The sequence below is a fragment of the Pollicipes pollicipes genome, unplaced genomic scaffold (genome assembly GCF_011947565.3).
Source record: "Pollicipes pollicipes isolate AB1234 unplaced genomic scaffold, Ppol_2.1 Scaffold_7261;HRSCAF=8764_pilon_pilon_pilon, whole genome shotgun sequence".
NCBI classification, from domain to species: Eukaryota; Metazoa; Arthropoda; class Thecostraca; order Pollicipedomorpha; family Pollicipedidae; genus Pollicipes; species Pollicipes pollicipes.
The window spans coordinates 61804175-61830538 of record NW_023597054.1 but is presented as its reverse complement, the minus strand read 5'-3'; the positions used below and the strand labels follow the sequence as shown (position 1 = coordinate 61830538).

Genomic DNA, 26364 nt, shown 5'->3' with positions numbered 1-26364 from the left:
GCTGTGATTGTTCCGCCCATGTCAGTGAAGCAATAAAGTTGAGCCCGACTGGATTTTGAACTCCAAAATCCAGATGGTGGATTTGGTGTTATTTATAACATAGATTAGGGATGGTATTTATTGACAGCATAGAGTTTTTCACTGCATGCTTTTTACACCGTATGGTGTGCATGATTTAATTTTTGGTGAACGTCTAATTTTTCACTTTTTACATTTTTAATGCTCGGATTCTGAAACGTGGGCGATGTTGGAGACGAAAGAGGTTATCTGGTCTTTGTTCGCTTGTACATGACACCATTGCCTCGATTTTGTGACCAGTAGCCACGATCAAGTAGCGAGGATAGCCCATCCAATTTTCTCAGTGACACACAGAAGTCTTTGTGTTAATACCTTCACAGAAAGGCACCACACTTACGGATAAAAAAGCAGCGACAACTCGTGAAACGAAGCGAGATCACACAAACATATTCAAAAAATGAGCGGAAAAACGCGGAAGCAAAAATAGTCCTAGTCGTATTTGACAAATGATTGCCAGTCCCAACTGAAACTGTCGCCATGGGTGCAAGCAATAATTAAGCATTTACATCGATAACCCAACTAGTTCGAGTCAGATTCATGCAGGGTTATAATCTGCCCATCCTGTTATGCCAAAAGCACAATGCAGTTTTGTTGCCTAAAGGGTCTCGGAGGCCAGAGTATTACTTCGAGTGCCTGCATTTCCGTCAATGTCAAAACGTGTTCACTCAAATTCCACGATCTCAGGTCCCAGACTTTGTGATCTGCAAGCCAAACGTACATCTTGAAAAGTTGGGATAATTGGTCTCGGCCCAACCAACGTCGGAAGAGACGATACCGTCGGATTTCAACGCTGGTTGAAACACATTTTGGCACATGTGCAGTTGGCTTTTAAGCATTAAAAACCATTACAGTTTACCATCAGCCAACATCAATACCAAGGCTGCGACTGTCTTCAGTTTGGATAAACCACCATGTTTGAATGAAGTATGCACCGATGACGTAAATTTTAACACTTGACACGCTGCGCAATCATTCACTAAAAGTATGACAGTAAAAGATCATGGAAACCAGATGCCGTTTTCTGCGCAAACCTGCTCAGTGGAATTTTTGGCGGTCAAATAAACATTTCGAGGCGGAGTGTGGATTTTTGGTAGCTTGAATCATTTATCCAGACGCCATTTCGGAGCAGGAAACATTTGAAACGCGGCTCATGAGTGAAACATGATCTGTCCGACCACACGACACGGTTAAACGTCATATATCTGACCACCACCAACATATATACATCGCTTAACATTTGAATGGCACACATCATTACAATTCAATTATGTCGTCCCTTTCTTCCCCGCTGTAATCCTCAATGTTATTAGGCCTGCCAAGATGATTGATTTCACTTAATTTCGGTGAGAAATAGCTGACATTGGAGCCTCGGGCTGCGGGCTGCCGCGAGCCGTGCTGGCAAGCGTCAATAACGCAGCAGGGGGAGGCTCCTCTCGCGCGAACAGGGCGGCTCACTGCGTAACCAGGACCGAGCGTGCAAGCAGTCATATCCCCGAGGTGCCATCGTATCTATCTGAAAACGCAATAAACCGCAACCAAACGTCACCAGAGGAGGGAAAAATTTCCGGAGGGTGAAGTTTCGCTGGTGCTGGCTCGACGCTGGAGGGTTATCAGGAGCGAAGGTCGAGGCGGTACGCCTGAGGAGGGCGCTGGGGTGCGGCGGCAGCGTCTCGTCGCCGTCCACTAGCCCGTTAGCCGCAGGGCACTGACCTTTGCTAACACCGTCGGTTCCGCGCAGTATAGTGCACTCCTCGATCAGACCGTAGGGCTGGAACAGCTGCTTGACGTCCTCTTCGGTCTGCTGCTTACTCAGCATACCAATAAAGAGTTTCCGGTCTTCTGAAACAAAGGGCGCTGCGTTAAAGCACCAGCCAGGTGAGGGATGTGACAAACTGGCCCACACGGATGAGACTCATGTGAATGGTGGCGGTTGACACCAATGTTTGTAGCATCCTATTCAGTCCGGGACCGAAACGGAGAAGCCGTTTGTGGCAAGGTGCAGGGCTTGGCGCTAGTAGGTTGCTATCAGCGAAAACCCTAGTCACCTTTATGCTTGGCGTTTTAGACGAGATGATGACTACGCAAACAGTTGATGCAGACCACGATATTGCATAAAGTATAAAGACATATGCTGAAATTTTCAATGTAATGGTTCGTTGCTTCACATAAAGCATGTTTGGCATTCATTCTATTCATGCTAAGGTTTACCTTGTCCATATTACGCCTCTAATCCGCTTCGTTCATAATGTAGATGATGATGATGTAGGCAGAGATGTAGATATACCAGTTTGGCAGAATCAATTTTCCCACTTTCATGCTCGCAAAGCCGAACACCACCTAAGCGCCAGCACGTCCAGTTCAGATATCTCTGTCCCGGTGGAGAGCATTGTCCCAAAGTGACTCTTACGAGCATATCCAGCTCAGCCCTATGTGAGTCACTTCAAGTTGCAGCTCAGGACACTTCGGCCCGAGTCCTAACAAGACCCCTCTGTTTCTCCTGGCCCTCCACACGACACTCAACCGGCACTTCTCAGCCTCCCTCGCTCAGGGCATCTGCGCTCCGGCATGGAACTTTGACTCATCAGCTCGATCGGAGCTGTGCCGGCGGGGACACGACTCCCCCGACGCTCAGCTCACACGGCTGTCCATCGCCCCAGATCACGCTTCTTCCGCTCCCAGCACAGGGCGTCCAAGCCCACACCGCCCTTCTGCTCCCAGCCCAGAGCCGCCTCCTCCCCGCCTCCCCGCCTCCTCCCTTCCCGTCGCGGCCGACTTTCGACTTCCCCGCGCGGGGAGGGGCGTCGCAGGCGCCGTTATGCTTCCTCAGAGGCTCGTTGGCGTCCGTTACCGAGATGAAAGTAGTGGTCGGCGTGGCGTCGATAGCAGGTCCGGACGGTGTCACCACCTCGGCACCGCCGCGATGGGCCAACTTTGATGGCGCCGGCGAGCGGCGTCACACTCGCGGCTCCTGCTCTACGGGCAAAAGTTCGCGTGCGGAACAGCTGTTGATCACAAGCGGCCGCAGAAACAGGGCGTATATTTAGCCCAAGCCAACATCAAGGTGCATTATTGATTTAGATTAGATAGCGCGGCAAAGGACCCGACTGCTGTATAGTGGGGACCGGGCGAGAATGGCGCCAGGTCGATGGAAAATGGCGCGACCAAATGTGGGAGCGCGTGGATGGAACCATGCGTGGCGCGATGCCGATGGTGCAGATATGTGCACGTGGCGTGAGCCGCGGCCATTCGCGGAAACTAGCCAAAAAGTTAATGTCTGGCGACTTTCGTCCCCACTTATTTGGGAAATTGGTTTTCATGGCCTTTTTTGGGACTCCAAATGTTCCATTTAATGTGAGGGACATTGAGGTACAAAGTGAAAAATTCATTCAGGGTGCATAAATAACAGCTTCCGACCCATTCAAACACGTTTTGACACCTACTGACTGACTGACTGACTGACTGACTGACTGACTGACTGACTGACTGACTGACTGACTGACTGACTGACTGACTGACTGACTGACCGACTGACTGACCGACTGACTGACTGACTGACTGACGGGCTGACTGACTAATTGACTGATGACTGACTGACTGACTGGCTGACTGACTGACTGACTGACTGACTGACTGACTGACTGACTGACTGACTGACTGACTGACTGACTGACTGACTGACTGACTGACTGACTGACTGACTCACGCGCCCACTTCTTCATTAGTTCAATGTTTCCTTGCTCATTCTGTTCCTTTCGTCGTTAACCCCCTCTCTAAGACCATAAGCTTCCCTCTCATATTTCTCCCTTCTCTATCACTTTCCCCTCCTCTCCCTTTCTCACCCGCCGTCTTCCCTCGCTCTCTCTCTCTCCCCAGCCTATCTCCGCTGTCGTCTCCGACTGCCCCCTCGCCTTGAGGCTGTTGCCCGGTAGTCCACCGTCCCATCTGCTGAATATGGTGTCCCTGATTGCATTTGGTTGCGCCTCGCCAGCAGTTTGGCGGGCCGTGAGCGGCCGGCCGCTCCAGGGCGCGGCCCCGACGCCAAGGGGCCCCGAGCCGGGGCGTGGGTCGGCGCGGGCCCGGCAGCTGACGGTGGCGCCACTCCTGCGCTCGAGAGGCCTCTCGGTCGCCTGAGGACGCCCGGGGGCATGTCGGCGCGCCGTCGGGAACAGACCCGGGTGGCGAGATAACGGCGAGCGCGTCGCACTGGCGATGCGGGCCTGCCTGTGCGCGGGATGACGTCATCAAGGGGAGGGGAGCCGGAACGGCGTCAGGGACAGAGACAGGGATTGGGACAGGCGTAAGGGACAGGCAGAGCGGGGACGTTAATGGAGGCGGGCGAGACAGGTCCGCGGCAACATCAAAAACCGCCCGGGCGCAGGTGTCCAGTTCACATGTAGCATCAGGACAGCCACGTCAATAGCCGCAAGGTGTTGGAAAGCAAAGAGCTCAGGCTGAGTAGAAGGTCAGTGAAGGTCGGTGGTCCGCAGAAGACATTTTGAAATTTTGCTGGTATCGACTATCAGCCACATGAGCCCATGCATACATTCTGCCGCTTGCAGGGGCGGCAAATGACAAGGGGAAGGCCACCCGCCAACTTCGCAAAAAGCGGCACCAGAACTAGGGCTTGCATGGCAAGAAACTATTCAAAAACCGGCGTGGAAATCATATGCTGATCCCCTTCGCGCTTCCCTAAATTCACAGCTTCGAATCACCATTGCTATGATCTTTCGCAGATCATCAAGCATCACTGAGGAAATGATCCATACATTTAGTTCACACGACTGCTGTCGACGTGCCATCCGACAGCTAATGTACCGACATCGCCTCAGACTGTAACGAGGTCCGCAGTCACCAGGCTGATGTACCGACATCGCCTCAGACCGTAACGAGGTCCGCGGTCACCAGGCTGATGTACCGACATCGCCTCAGACTGTAACGAGGTCCGCGGTCACCAGGCTGATGTACCGACATCGCCTCAGACTGTAACGAGGTCCGCGGTCACCAGGCTGATGTACCGACGTCGCCTCAGACTGTAACGAGGTCCGCGGTCACCAGGCTGATGTACCAACTTCGCCTCAGACTGTAACGAGGTCCGCGGTCACCAGCTGTCCGCAATGTATGCCAATTGGGTTCTGTTCAGACAGCTAAGGTCATACAGCCTTCAGTTGATGTCGAAGTGTGATGTCGAAGTGTGTGGTTATTTGTCTACTTAACGACACCGTCACTCAGTTGCAGAACGGTCGGAAAAGCGCACGTGCTGAACCCAATGATGGTTAGGGACCTAAAGTTTCTGTAAAAGTTTCATATCTAACTTACATTCTAAGGATTCGATAGCTACCACAATCTTCCCGTTCGTGTGTAGCGTCACCGTGGCCTCCGTGATAATATATGAATGCAACCTGACTGCACCGCAAGATTTTTGAGATTATTACTTAGATTATTTCTTAGATTTCTTAAATTATTCCTTGCCGCCAAAGCGCAAGAGCAAAAAACACGTTCACTGAGAACGTAACACACTTAAAAGCTTAGGTTTCATATACCACGCACTTGAAAAACAGCCATTGATTGAAGCAAAACACTGAGAGACGTCACTGGCCAGCAAAACCAAGAAGATTAGCGTGAGGCAGATGAGTCAGCAACAACGGAGGGCAAATAACAAGATTGGGATGAAACAAGCCGCGTCAGTGATGGCCAGAGACTTTTTCGACTACGCCGAACGCTCGAGCGCCAGACGATTGTCTGTGGTTTGATACGCCTCGTTTATTATTTTTTCGCCCCCTTTGTACCCCAGGTGATCTGCTGGTGATCCCCTTAGGTACCTGAGGTACCAGATGATCTGCCTTTGAGGTTGTTGGAAATGTGGCAGTGTTTGGTGTTAACGTCACATGCGTGATGCAGTGCGCTTGCCTCTTAGGTTGGCCCGTTAGTCTTGTTTCTCTTTTGTAGAAACATTGAATAAGTGTTTTTAAAATCGGCGAGAAGGTAGGCAAAACTTGCTACCCTCATGCTAATATTGCCACTCACTCATAGACCCTTGTCTACACTTTCTTTCTCACCCCACTCTCTCGACCATCGGCCCTCGTTCCTCTATCCCACAACGCTTCGCCATTTTCCAACCGTGCCCCTTCCAATATGTCCAGTGACATCTCTATTAAACAGCAAGTCGGCGTCCGCAGCGAACGCAGGGGAAAGCCGCTTCGAATCCCGCTTAGCGGAGCCGCACGCAGCTGCTATTTTATTATCCTCCACCCGGCTGGCGTCGCCGTCCGTCTGTCATGCTGTCGGATGCAAATTTGAACCAGGCCAGTCATTTCACTGACATATCATCAATAATGGCGGCGGGCTACTCCGAGCCGCACCGCTCGAAGCGGCGGCAGTTCCACTTTGATGCCCGGCACCCGGGAGAGTTGACTGGGAGTCGCCGCTGGGCAGAGACATGGACGCCGATGGGCGGAGAATGGACAGGAGAGATGCACCGAGTGGGACGGGTGAGACAGCAGTATCCGGTACGATTTCGGTAGAGAGCAGGAGTCCAAGGGCGAGGTTTGGCAGACTTGTCGGGAGCGAGCGAAATGCGATTTTTCTCAAAGGCAGAAGCCTATGCGGTTATAGTATTAAGCGATTTTTCTGGTGCTTTGGACTCAACTTTTTGTTTGGGGGAGGGGAGAGATCGCAACAATGGCAGTATCAGATCATAAGGAGATGCCAAGCTCCCACGACACAAGAATAAATATACCTACACACATTGGGCATGGAGGTCGTACCTATCAATGTACGTATCACTGCTGTTTTGGTCCAATCTTCAAGCATAGAACCAAACAAATAAGATAAGCAGGAAAGCTTGATTCTGCATATACGAGACTATCATGAATACCAATAATACTGTACTTGCTGTAAAGCTAGTTTTATCATTCAAATTTCAACTTGCTTACTAGGTGCCTAAAGGAAAACCTTTCAACAATGCTATAAACATCTGTGCAAGTTACTGAACCGATATCAGCCCCATTTCCGCCAGGCACATTGCGAAAACAGCGCCCTCCCGTACGCTCGCAGGCCCATGCTGCGTACGCCTTCCAGGCAGAACCCCGACCAGCCAGCTGTTTACGTTTCATGCCAAGATTAACCGCCGAGCGCTCCAAAGACGAATTAAACACGTCTACCCATGACGTCATCCATCGGAAGACGGGCGATGACGGCTGTCGACGCAACCGTACGAGTGCTGTGCCATGGGCATTGGGGACGGCTGCAGTTTATAGCGGATCACCAGATTTGGAACGGAGGTACTGCTATCACCGTGATTTGTATCCTAAAAATGGTCTTTGCTGGGCTGGTTAGCCATAATAATTAGCCATTAGCCGCATATTTAACTTAATGTGGGCGCCTCACTGAAGCTCCTGGTTACGACACGGGATATTGCGGCCCAGTTTAGAAGTTCCATTGGAAAAACACTCCTACAGAGAGCTACATAATCGAAATCTGCAGACTGCTACACAATCTACAATGCTGGAAACGTCGAAATGAGAATCTTCATTAACGACAAACCGTACTAAATCCACAAGTGGAACAATGCTTATTGCAAAAGGGTCTGTTTTTCAGACATCAGAGGTCACTCGTCAGGCTTGGGGTGTCCAGGACGTTGTAATCTACATACGTAACGTACGCAACAGCTCCCGCGACTTTCTTGATCCACTTCAACATCTTTCGTTCATATTTCAAGTATGAACATACGAATGACGCCCACACGTCCATAGGCCTTTATACTGTTTCTGAGCGCGTGGCACGGGACAAACGCCGGCGTCGGGGAGGAGGCGAGACCCAGTCAGTGGACAGGCCATATGTGCCGGGGGACAAACGAGTCGTCCCAGGCGAGGGTTCATTCACCGCCAGGGAAATGGAAATTGAATTTTCAAATAGAGATTTTATCAGCCGACAGCCAGGATAAGCCAATTAGATCTGGCGCACTTTGGCTGACGGGATGTGCGAGGAGGGGAACTCGGCGACCCTCGTGCAGCCTAAACGACCTGCGCGAGTGTGCAGGCGCAGCACATTGACCTTGGCCGTCCAGCCTTCATCACTCTGGCGAAACCAGCTACGACCCTTCACCATGGCAGCCACTGTGAGGTGTTCCGCAACATTAAGAAGTTGTGCAGGTCTGGAAAGGTTGGGGCAGGACTCGAAATAGCCCATGCTTGCCTTGGCAACTGCAGTCCAAAGATCCTTACGGGCGAGTGACACAAGGCCCAATAAATATCAGATGGTTCCTGTTCGTTTCCAAAATTTAAGAGGCGCGGGCGGACTTCCGAAATTGCATTGCGTCCAAATGTTATTGGAGTTCATGTGCTGCCCGTTGATGGCGTTGGTGCATGACACGGCCATATACAAGAAGGTGCATAGTGGATCTGAATTGAATCATCCCGTGTTAGAAGAAGCACCTGTCAATTGTCTGTAGCGTATCGCTTGCAACTGGCAAATGCAAACGGCTTCGGCTGCCACTGCCCGCTACACCACCCGACATATAACTGGACCAAACGCGTCGACAACGTAACATCCCGAGAGCAAGAGCTGCCGGTCACTGGGACACCTTCGGCTACGGCAGGCGGTTGGTCTCGAGATGGTGGGCGACCCATCTCGTGAAGCGGCATCGCCACCACTCGACCGTTGACAGGTGACGGTGGCGGGGCTCCCAGAACGCCCGCGTGGCCACCAGCGGTCTCGCCGCCAAAGCTTTCCTTGAACCGACTCGATTGCTTTGGGAGCTGGGACGGCTGGTGTGGTCCCCTCGGTCTCGCGCTCGGATGGCACGCTCCAGTGGCCACCAGGGCGGGGTAATGACGGTCATTAGCTCGGTGCATTTGAGGAGAGCCACCAGCGCGGCGGACAAAAACACCGCGGGCAGCCGGCGGTGGTAATCAACCGCTCACAAGTGACGGGTACGATCGCACCGAGCGCGGCACTGTTTGCCTCGCCCGGCGGTTTAGCGTGGAATGAGCGACAGGGTACCTGCCACGGCCGCCTTGTGGGCCCGGACACTCGAGGAGTGCCTCCTAAAGAAGCAAAACAACAAATCGGTTCAATAAAAACAAAGTAGCGAGGTAATAGCCTCGAGGGGCGCTGTCTGTTCCGTTACTAGAAGTAGCCACTGCATAAAAACAAAAGCCGCCAGGGGTCCGCCTTGCGCACCCAGCCTTCGGCCGATCCGCGGCCGGTCTTCCTCCGCAAACCCCCGGGCCTGAGCGCATCCGAGAACAGCGTGCAACAGCTGGAGGCAGGTTGGAGTGAGGACGAGCAGCCGCAGTAAGCGATACAATGACGAAACTCGCACATGACTTTATGCAAAGCACTTTCAGGAGACGAGCAGCAGCAGCGGCACGCGCTCGCTTCTCGAGTCAGCACGCCGCAGCGCCGTCTGTTGGTGGCTGCCCGCGCCCAGCACCCGGGTTTACGCCACTTCTAATGGCACGACTTGAATCGTCGGTGATTGATCACCGGGCTGACGTCGACTGACAATGGCCGAATCGACCTGCTCATGATCCGCAACGGACGGCGGCCCCAAAGGCGCGCGTCGACGACAGGCGGGCCCAGAGCGGGCCGCTCCACTGGCGGGCGGGCGAGGCCAGCCGTCGGCGGCGACGTCGACCCGCCCCATACAGCTGCGGCTCCCTGGCGCCAGCTGATATGACCGAATGTCTGATGGAATGGATGTTGAGACTCCCGGGTGTGATCTTCTCAGGCCTCGCAGGACCAGGCCATCAAGCACCAGTGGCGTGTTTGACATTGCTGTACTGATAGGCAGCGCATTATCCCGCGCCGCGCTAGGGTTTCTCTCCAAGCGCAATTCACTGCACTGTATTGCATTATGAGATAAGTGGTTACAAGTCATGCGACGTGAATGTGCCGGTGGATATCAGTGGTATGTGTGGTAGATGTAATGGAGAAAATTGGAAAGAGAGAGGACTTGAAGTTGTATATCCATAAACTTAATGCGTTACAATAACCTTGCTCATCGTGTCGTCCAGAATTGTGAGTGCATGCCATTGATCCCCTAATGCAGAAAATATCACATTAGTTAAGATGAAAACCTAGCAGAAGTCAAAAGGACAATATCCACGGAAGCGACAATACCAGACGCAAGGACAAAGCCTTGCAATGGATAACGACATGCCTAAAGAAAAGCAGCTGTCCACCCATTCTAGCCTGCAAGCCCATGCGCACGTGGCGAAAAATCAGTGGACGCACCCAAACCCCCATCTAGACTCCGCACTCAGATTTGAAAGAGACGCTACTATCCGCTATCAGCAATTTCAGTCACGTGCACTGCACGTGGCTGCAATGTCAACCACGTCTTCCTGGAGGCAGCGTGATTAAATTACCCCAGTTGAAATGGGGGCCGAACGGACGGCGCGGGCTGGGCAGCTGGCACTGAGCCAGCGGGCTCATCCGGCGGCGTCAGTACCGATGGGCGAAGAGCGCGGCTGGCGGACAGCAGCCAAAGCCGTCGCGTGTTACGACACGGACCAGTATGCCGCGACAGCTCGAGCAACATGGCTCCCGACAGAGCGCTTCTTACTCCGGTGTGATGGCGGCTTATCGCTATCCCCGATCTGATCATCAGGGCCTGCTTTTTCGCTGTGTCTGCCATTCGCAGAACATGGCAGGACTCAGCGCCCCTGCTATCAAATCCGGCGTCGTGGCACCGTGAACCCAAGTGCTGCCAGCCCTAGAACAGCGCTTAAGCGTCAGCGAACTGCCGGATGTTCGCTGCAGCGAACGGAAAATGCCTTGATGACAAAAGATTTGCACATGCAGAGACACGAGTTGTTGACTAGTTTACGAATTCTCGGACACGAACATCAATGTAAGCTTGACGGGTGTTTAGACTGTACGCGTAGTTACCTGATCTGGTCGCATTGCCATCTCCTATTTGTTGACAGCCTGCATTCGGTTCTAAGTAAGCCTATAAAGAAAATTCAGGAAATCTTTCTTTTACTGTTATCGTCCACAACAGCGCACGTGCTTTTAAAAGGAATGAATGATGCAAGAGGCCTGTGCAACATTTAGTTGTTGGAGAAGGGCGAAATTGTCATCTATCATAAAAAGATCTCGATAAAAAATGCGTCCCTTGGAGCTGTTAGTAAACTATACTTCTCCCAATCGGTATATGACTGCGAACTCCAACATTACGCACCCATTCATCTTTCTCTTGAGATGTAGATTACTTAGGATCAAAGCAAAACCTGGCCTCAGCTGGTGGCCAGTGCTGCAGTTTGGCTCCTGCTGCTACCGGGACATACGGATGACAAAGCGCGACATGCCATGCGCCTGCGTGTAGGCTCTCGCTTACGGTGCGGATTGGGATTACAGCCGGAACCGAACAGGCGGCGACAAATGCGTCCAAAACGCCCTGCACTATGTGGAGGTAAACACCACCTGAAACCACTGTCTGTCATGCATCGTCATAACGTATCTATTAAGCTTCCACCAAAAATGAGACGTCTTGGCCATCGAGCCTGGTTATAAGAGAGCGAACGTCGCATTGTAACATACTACGGAGGTGTTTTTAGGGTTAACAACAGGCCTGACATACGCCTCACGCACAACGTCGTTCTCGCAGATGATTGTCGCGTTCCAACCCCGACCAGGACGCGGATTCATGTCTCCCCCACACATTACTGGGACGACAGCCACGTGTTCCAGCTCGCTCCTCTACCAATGTGTCGACAGCCGCGTGTTCCAGCTCACTCCTCCACCACTGTGTCGACAGCTGCGTGTTCCAGCTCACTCCTCCACCACTATGTCGACAGCCACGTGTTCAAGGCCGCCCTTCCACTCGTTTAGGACCGCGCGTTTTCGCTGAAGGCTACCATTCGCCCCAGCCTAACTCCTATTCAGAGAGCAGGCATCGCGTACTCACAGATGACCGCCACGTCTCGCGCTCCGATGCGAGCCGCACTCACCGTTGGCGCTATCTGGAAACAGAGAGAAAGCTCGGTCAGGGCCAGCACGCTCCAGGGCAGGCAGAGCTCGTACCGGAGGAGAGCTGGGCGATAACCGTAGGTCATTTACACCACGGCGCTGAGGTATGAGCTGATAGTCATTAAAATGATTCAAACGACATTGTTAAAGAGAACATGACACCTTTTACACTTCTCAGTTATTGTTAGATCAAAAACGTATGATTTGATCAGTAATACCAATTTCCTCGAAATTTTTCGGAGTAGTTGTGAATTTCGATTTGAAGTAGCCGCTCTTGCGGGAGAAATATCATTGGACTCCCTGCCCACCGTTATGAAAGTAATACACTCCATTCGCCTTGCTCTTTAAATCTTTAGTGTTTGCAGCACATTGGTTTGTCAAAACATTTGTGTAAGAAATGCCACGAAAGCTTGAAACGTCATGTTTAGAGCTCTGCAATTATCCCGCGAATTAAACGAAATGTTATACTATGGCTTTGGTTCTCCCATTTTGGCATTTATTACAGCAGATCTTTTCGAAGTGCACTTTGGGTTAGGGAGGCGGAGCATCCCATGGTCTATTGTGACGCACTGGTTCAAACTTTATCCAACGCGCTTCTCGGTACCCAGCCCTCGCCGCCCGCTGTGCCAATCACAAACGTTCGTTTGTACTGACGTCATGCAGTAGCAGCTGACGGCGGCTCCAGCAGATTTTACCGACGTCATAATGACGGTTGTCGCGACTTCAGGGAAGAAGTGCAGTGCCATTGCAAAGCGTTGGCAGCGTGATTCGAACTTGAAAATAATAAAAATCGAATTAATAGAATGTATGACTATTGCGTCTTGATGCTGCTGCAGTGTCACTACCCAGTGTTATTACAAGACGTAACTGGTCCTGAGGTTCCGCTAAGCATGTTCTTGGAATATGTCTCAAAGATGGGAGACCCCCTTTAATATGACTCTAGTTAATGCTACTGATCTTCAGCTTGTTCGTTGAATTTCATAGCCCGGATGTGATTCAGGGGATATGGCAACGCAGTGGCTGATGAGGGCATGCAATGTAACCCAGCACAGAAAGGAAGAACCTTTTTGAATAAAAAGCAGGGCATATATGCCCTGTCATATACCTTGCAAGTCATAGACGGAACACATGCATGCTAGAATCGGAATATGATGCCATGCTGCAAGGTTTCTCAAGATTTACAAGAAGTTTCCAAAATCATTTCAAAACAAAACACCCAAATTCGTCGTCCTGCGAGCCCAATGCCCGGGTTTCCTGAAAAGATATCAGATAAGACAGGCCAGTGTGTCTGTCTTTCCAGAACCTGACAAGATTTCAGCGCCATTTAGATGCGTTCCAGGGAAATTTCCTCCGCCGGCGAAGCCCGCGGGGGCAGTTCTAAAGTTGCACTGCGCCAGAATATCACTTAGTTGAATGCCTCCATCTTTATCATAGCAAAATGGATTCAATTCAACTCCGTTTCAATAGACTACCTCCTCTTCGAGCATCCAGTCGGCTGCACACCGGCGCGAAATTGCCCACTCGGATGGCAATCTCATCAGTTCGGTCATGGTTTTTCGCCGCTGTATTTGATTCCGACTACACTGATATTGCGGGAAGCGCCCCCGCAGCCGGCACGTGACAGCAGACCCCTCCTCACGACTCTCTGCTATCCCCGCCATCCGCAGCGGGGCGGTGGTGTAATACCGGCCAGAGCAGGCGGGCAAGAAGAGCCAACGACACTCCCGTGACACGTGACAGTCGCAGAAGTGTCACGCAAGGTTTCACGGTCCACCAGAAGAGCCTAGAACTGTTTCTTCATATCGCCATTAGTTATCTAGAAGTTTAATACGCGCTTGAGTAAGGGGTCAATTTGAACTCCGAATGTTTTTTTGGAATTATTTCCTGAATGGCACGGCAAAGCCGGAAATTTTGCGTAGCCAAAGCCGCGAAATTTTGCATAGCTACAGACAATTAAATGGCCAACCTTTATCATGATATAAATTAGATGCATTTAACGATCACAAATTCCATAGTTCCATATGCTAGCGACCACAAATTGTAAGGTTGCTAACCATTGGAACACCAACGTCAGGCCATGGCTGTCAGCGAGGGCCATTTTAAGGGAATTCTTCAATCTGATGCGACAACGAAGCCTAAAACGAAACCATGCATATCTACGATAGTTTCTTAGGCAACAAACCAACTGAATTTAGAGTTAAAACAAATTTCATTGGCCTAGGGTCAGGAATGAAGGCCTGGTCGAGATGGAAATCACTCTACTTTTTTACTCGAGTGCTTGCTTTGTGAGATGGTTTCCGACCCTCACTTTATTTTTATTAATGACATGGACCGCAACAGACATACTCTAAGGATTTTTCAAATGTCAGATTAGGTCATTGGCCTAAAATGATCCAGGCCAACATGTTGCTTTTAGGAACGTGCCTTCTAGCGTAATCCCTGCCTCTTATTTGAATGACAAAATATCATCAGTCTCGTAGTTTTTGGTCACCTTGACCTTCTCAAGGTCAGACAGGGTTACTGGTCCTAAATGAACACCACTGACCTTTTGCTTAAAACAAGTATCTAGGTTCACGGTGGTTGCATGAGGAGGCCGGGGGCACTTCGGACACCGATCTTGAGTATGACTGTTTTCCCTTATTTGACCCCAAAGTGACGACCTAGGAAGCTCAAGTTTTGATATGACTTAGTTCACATACAGATCAATCCACACGGTGAATTTGGCTTCTCTAGCTATCTTATTTTTTAAGATCTCAATGGGTCAAATTGACCTCTAAGCAAAGGGTATTTAACCTGTCGCCAGGGCCCGTGTTTAAGTAATTACCAGACGAACTGCTTCCATACTGATAAGCGTATGTAATGGATAACCCTTCAGATATAAAAATATGTCACCTGACCAATATGTGTAAAGCGCAGCAGCAGACATCCCGTTTGGAATGCACATCCTTCGCATCGCACGGACTCAAATATGTAAACAGTTGCAGAGAAAATGATGGGATCATCGTTAAATGCCCAGTGTTTGTATGCCAGTGTTATATGAAAAGTCGGTATAAATTTAGATGGGTACGTGAATACACAAACTTATTCACGTCCATGCAGTGCCGCACAGCAGGGTTGGGCCCAACGGTCCTGATCCTTCCCTAGTGAACATAGAGCCCTGGGGCATCGGAAGTGAAGACCGGCAACAGCGCCCGAAAAAGACCGTTTTTACATCGTACCAGACGGAACACAAAAATATGATATCAAGGGGCCCCGATCCAAGACAAGAAGCCCTCTATGAGGGTCTTCATCTGTCGCCAAGGACTCCATCAAGCATGAAGCGTTCCTATCATGAACCCCGCGGCATCGTGCCCTCCCCGCAACAAATGTGTGCGTGCGTGCATGTCACTGACACACACGCAACAGCCCACGATTGCGACAGACGAGACTGCACGTCGAATGAAACCGCGCCGGCCGTTCCATCGACCCAAGATGACCGCCGCTATTCATAAGGCGTCGTCCGGCCACGAAGCGCCGCTGACGCGCCAAAACAAGCCGCCGCCCGAGCTCGCCCTCAATTAGCATAATCACCGTAAAACAACTCGCTAAAACAAAGCGGTCGCGGCCTCATCCGGACTGCCAGCGCCGGCCACGGCCCGGGCCGAGTCCTCTTTTCAGCTGTCTGCGCCGCCGGCGCGGCGGCCATTGTAAGCCTGATTAAAATAGCAGATCTGTCTGGGCGTGGCGCTTGGCGGCCAGGCTGTCATGAGAAATGCGGCTGTGACAGGCGGCCGAAGCCAATCGGGCGCCGCCATCGGGCCGGCGCCTTTGTGAGACAACAGCGCCGGAGCCGCATCAGCGGTAATCTGCACTGGATCCATGGGCCCAGTTATTGGATTCCTATCGAGTCGCTCGACCGTCGCGAGTCGCCGGCTAGATAGGCGGTCGATGGAGTCCTCGCTATCGACTGCACGACAGGAAGTCGGCGCCGCGTGCTACGCACCGGACCCGCGGCGTACCCAGCGCGGCGTTCACTGAGCAGGACTCTGGCCACGCTGATTGTTCTTGAGTAGGCTCGCGGTGCTGCAAAGCGACCGGGAAGTGCCGCGAGCTCGCGGGGCTAAGCACGACTCGGCCGGCCGTTTGTTTGGAGTGGCTTGGGCGCGGAGCCCGGCGGAGCACAACAGCCCCTTGAACCGCCAACCTCGCAATGCTTGATCATCATCCAGCAGGTCGAGAGCCTCTAATGGGTCCTAGAAACCTCGGTAGTTCCCCATATGCGTCATTACGCCAAGCCCGGCGCGTTCTCGTCCCAAACCGGCAATTAATAGCGCTCCGATCAGGCATGCATTGAAGCAGACGCCGTATTAATGGCGGAGGTAGCCGGCATTAAACGCTGCATGTGGCGACGGAAGCGAGCGGAGGAACGTCCGACTCGCCGGTCGCGACGCAAATGCAACTCGAGCGAAGTAGTTATTTTCAGGAAATTGGACGCCTCTGTAAAGTCGGCCAGCGGCGGCGGCTCCAACAAAAGATTCCGGCGGCACAAAGCGGGAAATAAGCATTTCACTGGCATCGTGTATGGTGGGTTTTGCGGCAGCGTCCACACGGTTTTCCAGCTATGTATCTTTAGTAGATTACAGTGCCCAATAACTACGCAGCCCTGAATGAAGGAATATCAATTCATGCGAAACATTCTGAGGAGTAAAATGCGTCGGAGCTGCTAGGCAGGATGGATTTCGCAATGCGTGACAAGCCGATTTTTACAATAAGCGCGAGTAGCAGTCAATAGGTTTGAACTTACGCAACGCTCACGGATATTGAAAAGCCAAAAAGCTTACTCAATCCTCCAAACCATGCGCCGTTTGCTGCACATCACATCACGGAACACCGTCTCGTCTCCGCCACGTATCCTCCTCTGTTGTGTAACATCGGCGTGCCGGGCAGCACCCGAGCCCGACAAGCGCATTATTTCCGAGTCGGCGTGCCGTAAAGAACTCGCAGGAAGCGTGCGGACGACGGGCGGAAGCTGTGACGAACAGGAGGGCTTGCGGAACGGCAAACCGTTTCAACGCCATAGGGAGTCGCTGGTGGGACGGCTGCGCGCAGCTCGTTGAAGTGGCGGTGGCGCTGTCCTGATATGGAAAGGAAAACGTCATGCCGGGCGCGAAGTGCACCATATGGAACAATAAAAAGACCTGCAGTAAACAATCGTGCCACCGTAACAGCCCAACAGCGGAAAGCAATGGCGAAATAGAAACAATTTGTGCCTCTCCCCCTCCCCCGTGGGCGATGGGTATTGCCAACAAAAAAACTGCGTACGATTTGCCTGATATTCTTTAGCAGAGATAGAAGTATTTTGTCACTATCATGCTTAAAAACGGAAACAAGTCAGTAAAATGTGCCACCAGGGCACTCAATTCAAGCAACAGGCGTCAAAGCACAAGCCGCTGGACTCATCAAACGGCGCCAATGGAGAGCCCATAGTCATCAACAGACGTCATTGTCGCGCACGCCTGAGTCGGCAGGCGTCTTTGGGTCACCAACGACTGTCAGCAGGCGTTGGTGGAGCATCCATCCCGCGCCGTCAACAGGCGTCAGAAGGGCACCCGCCCGGCGCGGTCAACAGGCGTCAGCGGGGTGCCCACCCCACGCCGTCAGCAGGCGTCAGCGGGGCAACCACCTGGCGCCGTCAACAGGCGTCAGCGGGGCACCCACCCGGCGCCGTCAACAGGCGTCAGCGAGGCACCCGCCAGGCACCGTTAACAGGCGTCAGCGAGGCACCCACTCGGCGCCGTCAACAGGCGTCAGCGAGGCATCCACCCGGCGCCGTCAACAGGCGTCGGCGGGGCACCCACCAGGCACCGTCAACAGGCGTCAGCGAGGCACCCACTCGGCGCCGTCAACAGGCGTCGGCGGGGCACCCACCAGGCACCGTCAACAGGCGTCAGCGAGGCACCCACTCGGCGCCGTCAACAGGCGTCAGCGAGGCACCCACTCGGCGCCGTCAACAGGCGTCAGCGGGGCACCCACCAGGCACCGTCAACAGGCATCGGCGCGAGTGCGCCGTCGGTCGCGCGGCTCCGGCCGACGCCGCGATCCGCCGGCCCAATGAGGCCCATCGCCATCGATCCGGACGCAGCCGGCGCCCACTCGGGCGGCCCATTGTGAGGGCCGCTGGCCCCGTCCGCCGTCCATTGTCGGCCGGCCCGGGGGCGCCCCCGGGAGGCCGTCGGGCGCCGCCGACCGCGCGCCGATGGTCCGCACCAGCCGCTTCCGCCCGGGCCGCCTCTAATTTGGACAAGACGCCGCGCGCGCAGCCGGTTTGCGGCATATTTCGCCCGCCGGCAATTAGGCAAAGCGGGGGTCTTTCATCATCTGTTTAGCGGGTGTGGCGCGGCAGTGTGGGGAATGTGCAGCGAGGAGGTTGCGTTTAATCAGAATGGATGGCGGCCGGCACGCTTTGAGTCAAGATGAAGGGTATATTTTCTGTAGGGTAATAACCATTTGGTTCACATTTAGGGCATGTGTCTGAGGCAAGCTCGCCTGATAGAGTTGCAGTGATGGCACGTGATGTCTTTTGTTACCATTTTGAGCTCTTATTGGGAACGTGCCAGTCTGCAAGATGCACGTTGCATAGCTTGAGTCTCACGCGCATGACTTGAGCCCAGTCAAAGCGTCCAGAGAGAAAAGAGACCCATCCGAAAGCAGGGTGAAACACAGCCTGAAATCCACGATACGGCCTATAAAACCGTGGACAAAGCATGTCCCAACAACGCAGTTGTTTTGCTTGTTAAATCACAAGGCGGGCATTTTTCCGGCAGCCGCACCGTCATTATGCACTACCCCGTAGCTGAAATCGCAACGCAACCGGAAATCAGATACCAAGAGAGCCATGAGTCGCTCCGCGGTCCCAGTGCAGCTGAAATTACCCCGGCCGTGTCAGCCGCCATGTCACACGCAGTACTCAGGATAGCACAGAAGCGGCAACATGTGGCTGCGTTCATATGCATGCATGCACATCTGCAGCGTGAATCGTGCTCACAGTGGAGGAGACTTTCATAAGAAATTGCGTTGCACTTCTGGATGTTCCCAAGCACGCATCTGATATTCATAACTGCCCTACCAACAACACAAATTTGGCTGATATGCATTTGAAAATGATTCAAGCTCTGTTTTGGTCGTGAGGAAACGAAATTCCCGCCGTGTAATAAGCGACGCGGGTAAATAAAATAATCCTTGCTAGTATGTGATACGGTTGCTGTGCTTCTATCTTTCGAGGACTGTTTAGATACACGTAACACACGTTAACTAGGGGTCATAGGTGCCTGCCTTTTGAAGCATCTCCAGCCATATTTCATGTAGCTTTTTGCACAAGTATGCTTCGTTATCGTAGGTCAGGTTAAGTGCTGCTGCACCCGGAAGTCACGATGATATTGCTCGCATTTTTCCCACCGTGCAGCACAGCTGCTGGGCTTCATCGTCCGTTCCGAGAACAGGGCAATCTCGTAGCGGAGAGTCTTAGCGGGCCGGCTTTCCCCGACGCAACAGACAATTCCAACGCCACATCTGTCTAGATTACCATTACGATCTTCGATCTGGGCGCCTATTACCGTCGCATCTCCACACCCCAGTGCGTCCGTCCCGCACAACTAATGGTTCGTGTGGGGCGGGGGAGGGACCGGGAACCAAGAGACCAGCGGCGGTGGTGGTGTTGACCCTGTGGTCCCAGGAGGCGCCGCGGGCGGATTTATTTCCCCAGCGACCTGTTCGAAGAACGTCCCCCGCCGGGCACAAAGCCAATAGCCCGAGGCCGGGCCCGGCCAGACTCTTTGGCGTCTCTCCGCACCCATGTGACGTCATACCTACGCCATCAATGTCACCCAAAGACCCCCATACGTCTGTCATTACGAATGGAGCTTGCGACGTCGAACTGGCCACATTGCTAGTCAATGTGAGCACGTGCTTTGCGTTTGGACGTTTAGCATAGACTGCTGCGTCATATCTACGTCACCGGCGGACCCAGGGCGATGCCATTTGGCCTGCCGTCGCAAACTATGTACATCTATGACGTCATAGCCACGTAGGCCCTGGTCCCGAACCAGTCTCACCCGCACTGGTCGCATGACGCGAGCTATGACGTCATTCTCCGTCCCTTTTGTCAAGCCTGGAGAAAACCAGCCCCATGCAAGAGGCGTGCCAAGCTGCATGCACGCAGGCATTGATGCAAGCAGAATTAAGATAACAGAGCGCGTCAATGATGCATAAGTGACATAATGCTACCAAAGTCTGATGACGCGTGCTATCCTCATGTCAACGTCAACCACTTCGCACGAAACTCCTGAGTAGGCAGACAGCGGAGAAAGTGGCCGCGCAGTTCACATCCGCAGAAGAAACTTTTCAAATTCAATCTGCAAATGACATCCCGGTCGCGGTATTGTGAGGGTAATTGCATTTGCATAACTTGGGAGGCAATCTGAATGGAGTAAAATCGGCCACGCGAGACTTACAGCGCGGTGGAGCTGTGTCGGTGTGCTTGGACGAGTCTTACATCCCAGCAGGGAGGGGCTCTGCACTTTGGCCCACGGTCGTCACCGCTAGGCTATAAAGAAGCAAAATCATACTGTTGCGCGGCGTTTGCTAGCGTTAGACTCGCTGGAATGCTCTTCTGCAGGGAATGGCCATTGTTCTTGTGTCACGTGTTCCCGTCCCGGCTTAAAGTGTTACATCGGGGCTAGGAAATTCGAAGACGGTTGTCTTTTTAGTTTCCATGTTTTCTATCCCCAAGCTGTCAGCAAGAGATTCGCCAACGTGAAGCTGAGCAAACGCGGTCCGTTTTAATCACTTCCAAACATGATGTGATGTAATTTTGTAAATCAAAGCAGGGCAGCTCATTCGTCAATCCTTGTGTAGAATAGCAATGGATGAAACCCACAGGAGAAAAGGACCTGCGGATACATATGGTGATTACCCTCGTTGTAAACGGCAAATATTCGTCTAACGTTTCAATGCCCCAGTAATACATACCAGTATATAATGACATGGACTCCCAAAACGCGTACAAAATAAAGGAAACTGCTGCAAAAGAGGCGTAGAGACGCGGCGGATAAACCGCTGTCACCCTAACCATTATGTTAAATACAGCTCGCCAGCAGACAAACTAGGAGCGATGCTCATCTCGGCACCAGACCGATGAGCATCTCAAGATAGTTCAGGGAAGACCCGCAGAACAGTATATCTCAACGGGACAATGGTGATGGAAGCTCGCGAGAGACGAACATATCGTGGCGCACGTTCAATCACGGCGACAAATGGTCAGCGGTGGTGGCACCGACATATCTGCACACGACGGGCAATCGACAATAACTGGTCTCATGTATCCAATCAGGACCAAACTTCCTAGCAATCTATCTCGGCCCCACGAGCGATTCAAGCGCTGCGAGATAAGAAGCGTCTCGCTAGAGACATAATCGACGCACCGCCCGCGCCGCGACGAACCTGCTCATGCGGCGCAAACAGCCGGCTTTTCCGGCACAAAAAGACACCTCACTGTGCTTTGTCGGCCACTCTTTCCTCCTCCACCGGCATGTAATCGGGGCCGGTCGCTTTTTTCGCGTTCAATCATCGCGCCAACGGCCGTTGTCGACCGGGGTCATAAACACGAGGGCACCGAACAGGCCGCGGTCAGCTCGATTCGGCTACCGGCGGCGGCCGCTGAAAAATTCACCGCACGGCACGGCCCACTACAGGGTCGATCCCATTAATCGAACGGCATGCATTACCCGCCGCGGACAGCGCCGGTTCCGTCGCGTGCACCACCACCGGCCCGCCGGCCGTGTAGCGGCGCCGGCCGGCGGCGAAGGTCAGGCGCTGCCGTCGAAGCGGTGCGACGGAGCGGGGACTGCTGTCGGGTGTGGCTCTCCGCGTGGCCGCGACCGGTGTTGCGGCTGCTGGCCGGTGGCGGGCGGCGGTGACCGGCGCAACAGCGGCGGACGGCGCGGCGCGACGGTCGATGACTGATTGCCGTCCGGCCGGCGCCTCGTCGATACGCCGCGCTGTCCCCGGCCCCCGGCGACCTGCCCCTGTCGATAACGGCGGGCGGCGTCGACGGCGGCGGCGGCCCTCTCCGGCGACACGCGCGGCCACCGTCCCCCCCCCCCGCCAACGGGCCGTGATTAATTAACGTCACGGACAGGGGTCGGGCGAGGCCACCAGCGGACGGGTTAGTGCGCCGCGGATCGCGACGGCTCCCGCCAGCCCGACCCGACCCGCCCCTCCCCGCCCCGCCCCGCCCCGACAATATATCGAGGCCATTATGGAAAATTGGTAACTGTTCTCCGCACCCCCAGGCGCTCCGTGGCAGATAGTTCTTTACGGAAATTGGAAGACTATGGGAACGATGGACGAGCCCAATCCGCGTCGGAAAGCACTCTGCCATGTCTTATCCGTCCGGACGCGGTCGTACTTTGCCAAAGTAGCGGGCCCTGATAGCCGACAGGAGGACGCAGCAGCGCGGCTTAAGTGGCGCACGGAGAAGCCACAGGTTTGACGGGTGCCGCCTCGCCGCCGACCGCCCCCAGACACCGCCCGACCGCCTCCGGTGGACCTCCTTTCATCTAGCTCGTTACCGCGCGGGCAGCGCAGGTCATTTGCAAGTCGACGCGGCGTGTTAATCATTTCCCGCGTGGGGCTCGTCTCTTCATGGCTCGTTAGATGCAGGAATAATAAGGCGTCCGACCCCAGTGCATGCTGGCGTTGGACTGCTCGCCGCGAACGGGCCACTGCCGGCGCGATCTGGTCCGCCCGCAACCGTGCAGGTCAATAAGGCGAAGAACGCTCTTGTGAGGTGTGATCAGCCCATAAAATGTTGGCAGTTTTGAGCGTTTCCGTGAGAGACGTACCGCAAATTACGATGCTTAGCACTTGTAAAAAACACTGCGTGCACAGAAATAGCAACCGGTAAATGGAAACGGCGGAGTGCAAAGTGCAGCCACGTCTTTTATGCAGAGGTAGATGGTTGAGCTGGATCGTGATGGTGATCCCGTGCATGAAGGTCATGGCTGCTTGCATTGTCCCCTAACTCCGCGGGCAATAAGGACTTACCCTCTGATTCCGAATGTTTCGCTATGCATGTGAAAGAGCATCAGCAGATGTACGTCCAATTCGAGACCTTGCATAAGATAGCCATGAAGTTCGCTGGCTGCTACTGAGCCAACCCCATACGCCCTTGCTACTCGCATCGATTCACCGCAGACCCATTCGTTCATCACAGTCTACATCACGACGGCGCTCCATACACCCAAGGGTTCTCACATGAGATCACCGCAAACGCGTCGGCGCACTCATACGCGATCATGGCCTGAGCCGGCCCAGGCGCGGCGATTGCGGAAGACGAGCATCTCTGAGGTTTCATCGCTCTTTCGGCGGCCTCCAGCGTCAGGGCAAGGGCCGTTTAATGCGCAGACGATATGGATAGGCGCGGTGGCGGCTGCCCGGCTCCATCCATCACGCACTTCACGCCGCCCGGCTCTCAAAATCGGATCAGCTTTGGCAATCTCCCTGCCGGAATATTCAGAGCAGAGGCTGAGATCGGAGCGCTGGAGAGTGCGGTGCCGTGGCATCCCTGGCGAATGTGTCGGGCGCTCCAGAATGCCTTGAGAACAAGGAGAGATGTTGTGCGTGCACGTTCTGAGGCCGGTTGGATACAATCAAGGCTATCTAACTGATGTGTGATCAAAAGCGGCGACCTGCAGCCATCGCGACCAACCCCGCGTCGTGATGGCTGCCTGCGTAAGTGGATGGGATCATCAGATTTTGTTTCTGCTCTGCCTATTCGTTATGAAAGTTAACTACAAATGGTACCAGACGCCTGAGTGTCTTGGTCCCCCAGAAGTGTGTTGACATTTTTTATTTGATGGCCATTGAATTTGAGGACCAGTGCAAACAGGAGCAGAAGCCGAGTGCCGTGACCATGAAAAATCTTAAATGGACGTGATGGATCCTTAGAGACCGAAACCATGGGATGATAGATGTTTTATTGAGCGTGAAAGTATAAAATGACGGCTGACTGTCCAAAGCTTGGAAACACCGTCTGGTCCATCGCGTTTTGTGATGTTCTAGGTTAAAGGCGCAGAAAACCAATGATTGTGCACCCTCCAGTGGCATTAAGTGCTTTCTGTGGCCCCAGCCCTCATAAGTAACGTTTCATTACCCCAATACCAAACAAAACTATGCGCTAATTAGCCCCAAGCCGCCTGTGGCCTTGCACCACCATGTAACGCCGCCGAACGCTCAAGCAAACAACTGTCACGTTAATGGGCGTGCTACTTGTTTGCAGAACGTGTGGGCTAGAGCAATTTCTCCTCCTTACAAAACCTATTTGCCCGGTCCTAGGAAGGCACAGGACCAGGAGCAGTGAGCCGGGAATCAGCTACATTTCCATGCACCCTGAGCCGGGGTCATGACGGTCTCAAACTGACATGTGCAGCAGCCAGGGACGTCGCCATAACCTGGCGGCCGAGTGAGAGTTTTGAACACAAATCTACAGACCAACATTGGTATGGAGTTTGGTGCGTGTTCGCTAGTTTCCACTCCCTCCCCCTCCCCACCCCCCCCCCCCCCCCAGCGCAGTGTTTTGGCCCGAATATTGTTACAAGCACTACCACAATCCATTTCCCGTTGTTAAGCTACGCCACTTCGCTGTTGATCCCTTAGTGAGCCGAAATATGCACGCCCAAATTCGGGATCGTAATATTGCTGAGGCCTTTGACAAATGGGTCCGTGGCAGCACGCATCAGGCGATGCCCCGCCTGGGGAGTTAATTAAAATGCAGACACAGGCCGGGACGCTGCTCGCTTAGCCAGAATGGAGGCCATCTTGAGGGGGATACGTCGGTTGCCGGGAACACTGGTCAGGGCACATGCAATAGGAGTGGAGACGTCTCGCGGTGCGACGCTGTGAAGGTTCTGATGTATGCGCAGCAGCTCCAGTAAAACTTCATCATAATAGCCTGCGTTTTGGTGGATATCATAACGCAGACAAGATCTAATCGAAACTTAACGGCATGCTAATGAGCGCAACCACGTTGCGGAAGTTAGGGATGAAACAAATCTGAATATGTGCGAGAATCCCGCATAAAATTGTGTTTTTAAGCAAAGAGGTAAGAAAATCATGCACTTTGACAGGACTTGGAGCGGTGATAAGCGCCATTTTCTTCAAAGCTGGAGAGAATAGAGGAGAGTTTGATCTGCTTTTTGTGTGTTTTGCCCATACAAAATGGCGTGAACATATATTGCATCCCAGTAAAATTGGTTTCGTACCCCAGTGATTTTCGATGTGTGGTTCGCTGCTGGTGGTCACAGTCATGGCTATGTTGTTGATTTTTTAAATAAAATTTCATGTATATTGTTTTATTTGATGATATATTATATATTACTTAGTTTTGTCCTTGCATGTGTGTCGGTTCAACACCGAACATTGAATCTAAATTGCAATGGGTTAAATTGTCATCTATCCTACGCCTTAACCTGCCATGAAAACGGTCTTGAAAATATTTGCAACTGACATAGGTACACATTGTAATCATGACGCAAATATTCCCAGGAGCCTTGGGAAATCCCAGAAAACTATGGACGCTAACAGCGGCATAAACAGACGTTGAACGAAGTCAAGAGCGCTCATGCTCCAGATTTGGGCGGGACGGACTTCACGGAACGAGACAATACCACGCTGACCAGAGTCGCTAGCGACATGAGATGTTCATAGCATGCCTTCGTGGGTTTTGGGACGAACCACGTTCAGAATGTGCATTTGAGGATTTCGGAGTAAAACGAGGGTAACCGAAATTAGGATTAAGTCCCTTTTGACCTTGGGGTCTTCAAGGGGGATGTTAACAGCTTCCCGACAACAGAGCCGAATGCATCAGCCTTTTACGCTAGCGATGACAAAAACAGGTGCTACGGGCCATGCTGGCGAACTATCAAGATTAATGGAATATCTGATGCAAATGGCACGTGTTGACAGTGCATCCCGTCGGAGAGATCCTAGGAAATGTAATACGGGTAGGAGGGTTGCGAAGAGAACTGAAAAAAATCATTGCCGCTCTCCAAGCCGCCTAAGGGGTTTTGTGCTTGTATTCATGACAGCTTGCTGTGTAAGTTTTAAAATGAGCTGATGTTGTCCTTGTTGTATTAGTTGATAAAGTACCGGCCATGTTTAAGGACCTTCCGTTCGAATGTGGCTATTAAGCTTCAGTGTCATACAGCATATCCCAGGCACAAACGTTGCCAAAAATTGTGTCACACTAGTTCAAGTGCATTGCGCTGCTCTTCATGC

The 26364-nt window shown here is 52.8% G+C and overlaps 1 protein-coding gene across 3 annotated transcripts in view; it reads right to left on the bottom strand.

Moving 5' to 3' along the window:
- LOC119112090 (CUGBP Elav-like family member 3-A) overlaps positions 1-26364 on the bottom strand; it is a 167842-nt gene that overhangs the window by 30205 nt on the left and 111273 nt on the right. For 2 of the 3 annotated variants that reach the window (XR_005095680.1, XM_037236092.1), the window contains exons 4-5: positions 12033-12044; positions 1789-1917 (exon numbers count right to left, since the gene is read on the bottom strand). Coding sequence is in view for 2 of the 3 variants with exons in the window: in XM_037236092.1 (XP_037091987.1) it covers positions 1789-1917; positions 12033-12044 (141 nt within the window). In the remaining variant the exon portion in view is untranslated. The remainder of the gene's footprint in view (positions 1-1788; positions 1918-12032; positions 12045-26364) is intronic. The other variant, XM_037236094.1, reaches the window with a different exon arrangement.